Source organism: Protopterus annectens, chromosome 1.part2 (assembly GCF_019279795.1).
Source record: "Protopterus annectens isolate FY-2018-M chromosome 1.part2, PAN1.0, whole genome shotgun sequence".
NCBI lineage: Eukaryota > Metazoa > Chordata > Ceratodontiformes > Protopteridae > Protopterus > Protopterus annectens.
The window spans coordinates 1,204,809,124-1,204,820,198 of NC_056727.1; the positions used below are offsets into that span (position 1 = coordinate 1,204,809,124).

General features: G+C 40.2%; 1 protein-coding gene across 2 annotated transcripts in view; it reads right to left on the bottom strand.

The window, feature by feature from the left end:
* Positions 1-1,504: 1,504 nt before the first annotated feature.
* Positions 1,505-11,075, bottom strand: part of LOC122792288 (zinc transporter 2-like) — a 502,472-nt gene continuing 492,901 nt past the window's right edge. For both annotated transcript variants that reach the window (XM_044060060.1, XM_044060061.1), the window contains one exon: positions 1,505-2,716. In XM_044060060.1, coding sequence (XP_043915995.1) covers positions 2,571-2,716 — 146 coding nt within the window. In that variant the 3' untranslated portion in view covers positions 1,505-2,570. The remainder of the gene's footprint in view (positions 2,717-11,075) is intronic.

Here is an 11,075-nt window from a genome sequence, read left to right on the forward strand (position 1 = left end):
CAGTTCATTTAATTGAAAAGTTAGAACTTAACCAGAGTAAGTAGGATACTTTTTATTTATTTTTTTAATTCTGAATAAAAAAAGACTATCCATTGCTCTTTCAATCTAATATTAGAGATATGGTTGCACCAGTGAAAGAGGATATTCCTGCCACTTAGATGATGCAACTGATGGGAAATACCCATTGCATGCAAATTATCCCCTTCAGATAGAAACATTCCACTTACAGAGTGCTGCAGCACTGAATTAAAATAGTTCCACATACCAAAGTATGTGGAACAACCCAAAATATTAGTGGATATGAAACATGCAAATAGGAAACACCAGCAACTCATCAAAACAAGAAGTGTCTAAAATACATTAATTTCAGCAAATGAGAAATACAGGTCAGTTTTTAGCAAATAAACCCAAAAATTGCCAGGCAAAAATGCTTAATGCTTAAAAATGCTTAAACCTAGGCAGGTTTAAGTACGAGTAAACTACCTTACATAATTCTTTTCAACAACTGCTTTAACAATTTTTATCAAGCTGCATATATATTGCTTGATTCCATGCAAAATCTTGTAACAAACATTAAAAAAAAGTTACATCTTACTTTTGTGAACTCATTGTGAACTGCATACTAGTTAGTCTTTCAGCTTTTCCCAATTAGGGGTCACTGCAGCAGATCACTGGTCTGCTACTGATTGGCAGTGATTTTTACAGTGTCGAGTAGCCAAGCCCAGTTCCCAATCTTCACAGAAGGCACACACAGACAATCACGTACCTATCTGCATGTCTTTAAAGTTTACTCGACCGCAGGGAGGACATGCAGATTCTGCACAGAATGTTCTCCAGCCGAGAATCGAACTGGAAGACCTCTTGCTGTGAGGCAACAATGCTAACCACTGCACTACCATGGTCCCACTGCACACTAGACCAGAAGGAAAAGCTTTTGTAACTATAACACCAAATCTAATGCATGGCTGGAACAAATTCAACATGTCAGTGCAATGATGATTTTGAAAAAGTAAAACTAACATACATTTTTTGTTGTCCCTGTTTAATGGTATTTGTACTAAAAATCCTTTTTTTGCTTTGATAGCTGGCAATGAGAGATCATAAAATGCTCACTCATTACAAATTTGAACATTTGCATCATGGATGCAAATTCAGAAAACGGCATCCTTGAGTAGCCAATAATATGGCTGAGTATATCTTCACATTATACCATATGTAAAACTTGTCAAATTCTTCACCTTATACATTCCTAAGAAAGGAGGATCCCTTTAAGTACCACACTCCCTCACATTTAAAACCAGTACTTCCCTCACAGAAGGGTAGCATTCGAAACTTCTCTAGATTTCACAAGCCAGCTTATTATAGAACAGAAATGAAGCTGAATGAAGCTAAGTCTAACAGAGTACAGGAGATTAAACAAAACTTAAAATAAATATAGTCAGATGATGCTACTGGCTCAATTGATTATACACAGTTAAGCCTTACTAGTAAAAATGCAAGCAAATATGATACAGACTGGTTTAATCATAAAATGCAACAGTTCAAAATGAGTTACCCATTTTAAGAAATGACATGTTCAGGAAAGTTCTCAACAGCCTAATGAGTGGGTAAGTCCCAAGTATAAAAGTATGAAGCCCACTGCTCTTAAGGAACAGAAAGGCCTCCATTATTACAGCAGAGTGCAACAGAATTATTTCATCATACAATCACATCCTCTGTTGGCTAAATGCAATATAAATACAGATATACATACATGCATTATTCACATACAGAAATGCATATCAGGTTAACCCACAAAATATATAAACACCCTCACATAAACACAGCATAGGAAAAGTCATTAACCTAGAGACTGAATGACACAAACAGCTCCATTATCGGATGATGCACAGTGTAGCTATCACAGTCTAATGTTACCAAATCCTTTTGAGAACTGGATATCTGATAATTACAATATGCATATGCTACTCCCCAGTCTTAGATAGGGTATGCATTTTGCACCATTCCCTCATCTCCAATTGTGTGGCAGGAGGATTTTAACAATTTTTAAGCATTTAACCTGATTTATTGTGTTGTTTTGCAACTTAGGGTTAACTACTTCTGTGTTCATAAATTTTTTTGGTGCATACTCGCACAATGATTTTGCTTTATTTATTTTAATTAATTAATTAATTAATTAATTTATTTATTTATTTATTGCTCAGAACCATTTGCTTCTGTTGTCACTGCAAGAAAAACAATCACTGATTCACATATTATCCAAGACAAGCTGACAAAACACATTTTCCACAGATGAGATCATGGTGATTACATTTAATTCTGTTGTAACAGAATGAAAAATAGCTCTACCCTTCCCACCCCACAAAAATAAGTATACCATTACAGGTTAACAAATGACTTATTTCAAAGAGCGCCACTAAGTTTAACTGCAAAGATCCACACCACCACCAAGTCCGATTCAGCAAGAATGGTAAAAAAGAATTTCCAAGCAACATTTTGACAATGCTGTTGCAAACAAACTTTTTGTCTGGGCTTAGAGTCAGACTTAAGGCACATGAGATATCAAAGCTCTAGTCACAGGGATCCTGGCAGTTTCTGCACTTTACTATTCCATCAGAGTAAATTTCAATCTGTATTGTAGTAGTATGGAAATCAAACTGTCTCTGCAACAGGCTGCTGGCCTCCTTCAACACTACCTGGGCATCTGCATCTTGGTCTAAAAGAGAAGCAAAAAAGTTAAGTTGAAACAACAATAAATAACTATCAGCAATGAATGCACAGCAATCATGCAATCCAGTAAAGGAAAACAAAATATAACTGAGTCTGTCACTGACTGTAGCCGAATGGAGTGTCACTTATCTCTCTCTAATATTCATTAAAGGTTTTATCAGCCTAACAGTTATATTACATAGGGAGGGGGGTACGCAGTGCTCTGAGGGAATTTACCACTCCCCCAAAAAGAAAGTTGTTGATGAAGCCTTTGTTGGCTTTCTATTCCAGAATGCTGACTTTGACCAATTTGTCAGCGATTAAGCTGGATACATGCATCTCCTAAGGTTTTCTTTTCTGTGGCTGTGCTGCTCTACATAAACTCAACTGGACTGCTCAAGAGGTGAACTCTGAATGAATGATGGCTGCACACACTTCCACTGAAATAGAGAAAACATGTGATGCAAAGTGCTTCTCCCTATTACACCGTGCAACTAGGCATGTCATACCACACACACCATGCAACTAGGCATGTCATACCACACAAATCCTTACTGTGGGCAAAACTGTTGCTTACAATAAGATAACCCTTTAGTTATCTTTAATGTGATTAGTCATCCATCATCCAAAAAACACTTTACCTAATTCAGGGTCATGGGATAATGTCTGTTATTTTAACCCAATTCTGGGTTATGGGCCAACATGCTTAGTCTATCGGAAATGCCTTTATTGTGTCACTTAAATTCAGTTCTGGATCACGGCATGATATCTTTATTGCATTACTTTAATACAGTTCAGGGTTACGGTGCAATATCTTTATTGTCTTGCATTAATTCAGTTCAGGGTCAGTTCAGGGTCACAGCAGGATGTCTTTATTGTGCTACTTTATTCCACTTCAGGTCATGGGATAATGACTTGACTGTTTCTTTAATCCAACTCAGGGTAATGAGGCAATGTCTTTATTGTGTCACTTCATTTCCCGACTAAGTAAACCTAGCTTGGCAGCCACCTTTTTCATTGGAGACCCAGGGAGAGCATATCTTGAACTATGAAATACAAAATATATCCATACATACAATACAACATAGGCCTTAAGAGTACAAAACCCGGGCAGCAAAACTTTACGTAATAAATTCAATGGTTCCGATACAATTTACAGTATACAAAAAATACTATACAACACACACACATACAGCAGTACTTAATATTTCTGCATGCAGTTAGGGTACACAGGAAAAGGATCTTAAATGCTGAGTGCTTGATGGCTATAACTTGAGAAGAGCTTTAAGAGATATTGAAAAAAAGTCAAACACAATAATGCAAACCCAGAAGACAGGCTTGTGAGCTGAAGGTTTGGGAGGCTTGGGTGGATTGAATACAACACACAAATTCTAGTAATAACATCCCTGGCAATGCAGCAAGGACTGCAAGCTAAAATATTCTTGGTATCCTTTCATGGTTTTAACACAAACTCATACAGATGCTAAATGTATGGTCAGGAGATAAGACTGGCAAAGGCTGTGTCATTGCATCCGTTATGAATTGTAATGATTTAAGGAAGGTGCGACTCAGGAGGACTGAAAAGTCCTTCACAGCAAATGCCAGGGAATGAGTTACATATTGCATGTGTCAAGAAGAATCCTATGAGCAAAGCAAAAGTTGAATGTCATTACCTCAGGTTTCTGGTTGGCCTAAGTCTTTATGGCAACCGCCAGCAGTGTAAAAGCAAACCTGTTTATTGCATTATATTCTGCAATCTTGTTTATTAGGGCAGAAACCACAAAATGATATTTTTAATCATAAATTAAAGTATAAGAGGATTGTGTGGTAATAAGGCTAGTTATTAAAAAAATACTTTTCAGCTTCTATAATCTCATCTGATCTCTTCCCTTTCAAATGGCATGGGATGTTCAAAGAAGCAACAAAACATTTTATGGATTTGGTTTCTCAGAGTATGACCTCCTAGAAACAATGGTAGCATGATTGTTCTGTTTTAAGAGCAGGCCTTTCCTTTCAGAAAGGATGATTTTTCTAACTCTGAGGAGGACAGATTGAGGCAGTTCAATTTCAGCTCTGTACTGCATGAACTGAAACAGAACACTCCATCAATAATGAAAAACTCTGGTATATAAAATCATCAAATGAAAATGGCCCAAAAAGCAGCATCATGGCACTTCTGCCCCCCTCCCCAAAGTCCTGGCATTCACTTAGTCCTTACAGATGGAGGCACTGCCACCAACGTCAGTGGGATGACTTTAATAAACCACTTGTTAAACTCAGGAAAGAATACACTGATGTCAAGGCTGTTTAGAATACAATCTATAATCTCACCAAGGTAGTTCTGATGGAAATGCCAGAGGATAAAGTATGTTGTAAATATACAAAGAATGTAAAATGAGCATAGCTTTACAGCAGTTTAGCCAAGAGGCTAAAATTAGAAAAAGGTCTGTTGTCTATTTTGTTAGAGAATTCACCTTTACATAAAGGTATTTTTCAGTAATGCTTCCTTAGAAAATGAGATGATTTTGCCTCAGACTATTACAAAGCAATACAATTTTAGCTGATGCTCTGTCACTAACAGGAAGTAGGCAATAATACACTGTAATGGGAATGGCACCCTTCTGCCTTTGAAAAGTAACTTTTCTTTGGTGTCCCAACATCTTCCCCCATACCATATTGACCCATTGACTCCCTGTGAGAACAGGAATAGCCCATTCATATACAGACCCTTGTGAAAGCCTCACAGTCAATTTGTCCTGTAGTGTAGGTGACAGCCTATCAAACTATTCATTCTACACAGAGACAGAAGAGTCAGACAAAGAGGCCATCATCTGGACGGGGCAGTCCCTATCCAATAGACTCCTTCCTTGCGCTCTGGCTGTGAATTCCACTATTGCCAGCAAGGTGGGAGTACCCATGCATGTTACCACACGTAAATCCCCAGTAACGTGGATAAGCCTGCAGTGCAGCTGCAGTCATCCTGCTAAACAAAGGGACCAAATGCAGCCCCCAACCCCGCCCAGATGAGAATTCCAACATCAACTGCATATTTCCACCATCTACCACCAAGCTGCTCCCGTCAAAAAGGTGCAATAACTGAACCACGGTGATCTAGGTTAAAGTCAAGCCTATCCACATTTTTGCCAACAGAGCTGGACAAGGTGAACTATTTTCCTGTAAAACAAGAGGATGACAGTGATACTGAACAGTTCTGTTATTCATGACACTAAAGAGTTTGCAATGTCTTCAGATCCTGTAAAACTAAAATATTTCTGCATACAGTTCAGTGCTAGAAAAAAGCTCACCTCTCCGAAACTACTTCAGATCACTAGAGTGGAGCGATTGAAGTTTCTTAAAATACTAATGCTCGCTTTGCCTACCAGTAAAGATAGATTTGGTTATTTATGCAGTTTAGTTTAAAACCACTTTATTACACACATTTATAACGTTTAACAATGCCACCTTTAGTAGACCTCTGCTTATAATACTGCAATCATCCATTTACGATACTATAGGTCAAGAACAGTGTACAAGAGCTTAAAAGAGAAAATGAAAAAAACAAGGCAAGTCCCAACAATGCAGGACAGGACTTCACATTCTGTCACATATCAGTGTGTTACAGTCTTTTCTTCGTTCCTACCACTCTCGCCACATAATGGAGATCTGCAATGTCTATAGGAATGGATTTCAAAACCCAAATGCCTGCTGTAACTTTGGAAAAATGCAACAGATTTTTTATAGTGCCATGTCTGCTACAACTTGCTACTTGAAAATCAAAACTTAATGTCACGATGACCTAACGCAATAACTGGCCCACTTTATATATGTAAATTAAAAACTACGTTCAGGACAGACAGCCCAGTAACAATTAAAAATAAGCACTTTTGTTCTGTATGATATAAAACTTCTTCATACTGAAAAAGTTTTGTATCATACAGAATGAAAGCACTTTTTTTAAATATATGTAAATTAAAAGCTACGTTCAGGACGGATAACCAGGTAACTATTAAAAATAACTGCTTTCATTCTGTAAGGTCATAGGTAGGTACTAGGCTATCTGCCAGAAGGCATTTATAAGCCTAGCCGGAATGTGTTGGCTTTCGCCACCCCCTTAGATTAGTTCCCTGTGCCTCTGTCCAGCAGAGCCATTGAAGTGATCCCTGGAGTAAACTGTTTCCCAGCCACGCGTCAAGGTTTCTATTGAAGAGGGTTAGCGAGGAGCTCTACCTAATGTAGACTGGAATCTTGTTCCAGAGCATGGGAAGTCTCTGGGACAGGAATCTATCCCTCCAGCACATCCTATTTATTGTGGTGGAGAGGTTTAGATCCCTGGAGCATGTGGCTCGAGGGGATATAGTTTTCATTAGGTGGAGCATGTCCATCAATTCTGGGTTGGACATGGCCTTGCATGTCAGGCAGAGATCACCTCTGAGTAGGCAGTATGCAACAGAGTACAGCTGGAGTTTCTTCAGTCGAGCTGCATAGTGCAACTGCTCGAGGCCAGTGATCCTCTTGGTGAAATACTTCTGTGGTCTTTCCAGTTGTTGCAGGTGTCTTGTAAGGTACATCCTAAATGAAGCATTGTACTCTATGATGGGTCTGATGAGTGATGCGTAGAGGGGCCCAATGACCTCTTTCCATCTGGATGCAAACCCTTTTGTGATTAAGTGGGCCACATAGAAGGATTTTCTAACCACACTGGCAAAGTGATTATCAAAGGAGAGGTTACTAACTACTTGGGTCCCCAGATCCCTTACTATGTCTTCAGTATTTAGAGGGTTATAGTTTGTGGGTACTTTGTTTTTTCCAAAGGGGATGACTATGCACTTTTTGGCATTTAGCTTGAGGCCATGGTTTTGACACCAGGTATCCGTCTCAGTGAGACCCTTTTGGAGGATGTCTGTGTCAGCCGGAGTGTCAATTATAGCCCCTAGTTTGCAGTCGTCTGCGAACTTGGTCAGCCATAGTCCTCCTGTGCTTGCCTGTACCTCTGAGAATTATATGCTGAACAGGAGGGGTCCTAGGACTGAGCCCTGGGGAACGTCATTTGTAACCGGTTTAGAGTCAGACCTAGCTCCCGCAACTCTTATCATGTGGGATCTGTCCGTGAGCCAGTTGGCAACCAATCTCGTGATGTAGGGGTTTATGTTCAGGCTGGTGAGCTTGTCTATAATACCAGAGTGGGGAATGGTGTCAAAGGCCTTTGCGAGGTCTAGGTAGGCTGTGTGGACCACCTTTCCCTCATCTATAGCCTTGGTAACTGTCTCAAAGAGATCCACCAGGTTTAGGAGGCATGATCTGCCCTTAAAGCCGAACTGGGTAGTGTCTAGTGTTTGGAGGTTCCCAGTGTCTCTCTTAATGAGATCCATGATGATGCGGCTTCATAGCTTTGCAGACCAAGCTAGTCAAGCTTATAGGGTGATAGTTCCCAGGGTCCATTGTGGCTCCACCTTTGTGGAGCAGAATAACCATTGCTATCTGCCACTTTGTGGGCATGTAGCCTGTGGAGAGGCTGAGTTTAAGCAGTGTGTTTAGATGAGGGATTAGTTCATCTTTGAGCTTGTGCAGGATGCAGCCTGGGACACCGTCCGGTCCCATTGTTTTGGCTTTGGAGAGGGCTGTTTTAAACTGAGTGTCTGTGATTTCAGGGGCACTGCATTCTTCTGGTATAGTTATGGGCCCTTTTGAGGGTGAGAGGGGGGTGAAGTTTGCACTTAACTTGTCTGCCAGGATGTTGGCTATATCGGTCAGTTCAGTATATTTTGTGCCATTCTGCACCAACTCTGAGCAGATCTGAGAATTGCCACTTAGATTCTTGACATAGCTAAAGAATGCCTTGTGGTCATCTTTGGAGTCCATGGCAATTTTTCTTTCGAAGCTAGTCTTGGATGATTTTATGAGGGAATGTAGTTTCTTGCCGATACTGATCAGAGAAGTCTTCCCTTTGTGGGATTTTACGCTTTTCTATACTAGTTTCCTCTTTCTATTGTATAGCTTGTTTATGGCAGGGTCCACCAGACTGGTTTCCTTTTCTTGGAGGAGTGAGTCTTGGTTTTGTTTGGGATAGCATGATCCATGCATTCTTGTAGGTGCCCGTAGAGTGCATTAGTAAAGGATTTTGCAGCTTGGACAGCATTATCCTTTAGCATGGGGGCTTTGAAACTTCCCACCTAGGTCTTAAGTAACTAAAAGTTTGCTTCTGAAAAGTTTTTCACAGTGGTTTCTTTGACTGGGGGTGGTGGCGGAATGTGGATATCTAGAGTGATTAGTTTATGGTCAGATCTAACCAGCGAGAGGTTGACCTCCTGTGTGGAACACCGGTCACCCATGTTGGTGATGACCAGGTTCAATATGTTTTCACCTCTGGTTGGGGTGTTGACCAGTTGATCCAGGGCGTTTGAGTTTATAAATTCTAGGAAAGGTTGGGCAAGGGAGTTTGTACTTGAGTCGTTCTCCCAGTTAATGTTTGGGTAATTGAAATCACCCCATATCAGGGTGTTTGGTAGGACCTTAATGTTTCACAGTGTTTCCAGGAATGTGGAGTGGGGGTCTTGGGACATGGTGAGTGATCTGTAGCAAGCTATAATTTGAATAGCAGTTTTGCCCATTGTTAGTTGCATGTGGACGATCTCTGAAGCATCGTGCTGTGCCATTAACCTGGAGGTGTGGGTATCCTTGATGAATATGGATACTCCCCCGCCTTTTGTATTTCAGTCCAGGTTTTCTGGCAAAAATGTATGGTACGAGTTGTAGCCTGGTAGTGCTGGGGTGCTCTCTGGAGCCTTAAACCAGGTTTCTGTTACTGCACACATATATCGATTTTCTCCATACTGAGGAGTGCCTCGAGTGCGTACATTTTGAGGTTTAGACTTCTGGCATCGAGTAGCATTACCCTCAGTTTTTTGTTACTTGTGCTATTTACGGCAGTGGGTTTGTATTTTGAACCTTGCCTAAAAAAGGCACTATGGGGGGGTTTAAGAGCCTTGGCTAGTATTCGAAAGCATAAGGGTAACAGGTGCAAGCCATCTGTAGCAAAGCAGCATGGCTTGTCGAGCATGCATGATACAAAACTTCAGTCTGAAGAAGTTTTAGATCTTACAGAATGAAGGCGCTTATTTTTAATAAAGTTACCTGGTTATCTGTCCTGACTGTAGTTCTTAATTTACATATTTGTTTTAAGTTTAATTTTTTTCCACTTATATATGTATATATATATATATACCAAAAGTGCAAGTTAATTTACCAAACACCCAAAACTTTCAGGTAACTGGAGACCAGTTATCAGAAATTGTAGCAGACATGGCACTATAAAAAATTAATCTGTTGCACTTTTCCAGAGTTACAGTGGGCATTTGGATTTTGATACCAACAACAAGCAATCAATGGCCGCCCCCATATCAATCTCCAATGAAGTGAGGTGCCATCTGTAAATTAGTTTATGTTATGGGTGGATCGAACAAACACCCTGATGCACAACAGGCATTTTCCAAGAGGGTATTAATGTACAAGGAGAGCCCAATATCAAGTCCATGGCTTCATGGTAGCATATTAGGCCTCCATTAATCCCAGACACGGAAAACAAACTGCCACAATGTTTACATTCACTAAATGGAGAACTTTTAGTGGGTGTAAAAACTAAAATAAGTATATTAAACTAAAAATTTTGCAGATGACTGCCAACTATAAGTAACTGCAGAGGAGTTACACAAGTACTTGCTGTATAGTTTCCCTTCACTAGCTGTGTATTAAAAATCCACATTCAGCAAGCAAGCGAAAATAAAAGCATTACAGTTTCATACATGTGAGCAAATGTGAGTGTTTGCGTGTGAGAGTGAATGCAAGAGTGACTGTGAATGTATACGAAAGCGAATAACTGAGTGAATGCGACTGATCAGGGATAAATTTTAAATATTTTTCATAATTTGAGAGTTAACAGAACAGGTTCTGCTTCATCATGTTTTTTTCTCAACAATATGATGCACGAGTCAGATAAGTGCAAAATTATAAAGGCTGGATTTACCGACTAGCTGTGGTAATTGTCAAGGGAGAGAGAGCAAAATACGAAAATCAGACACAGATGTAATTATGGGCGGCCACGGTGGTACAGCTGTTAGCATTACTGCCTCACAGCAAGAGGTTTTCCAGTTCGATTCTCAACTGGGGTGTCTTCTGTGCGGAGTCTGCATGTCCTACCTGTGGTCGCGTGGGTTTCCTGCGGGTGCTCCGGTTTCCACCCAGATCTCAAAGACAATTCTGTAGGTGGATTGGACATCTAAATTGGCCTTAGGGTTGTGTGTGCCCTCAGTAGAAGGTTGGGCACTGGACTGGCAACAAGACACCGTAAAACTCCACTGCCAATCATGAGC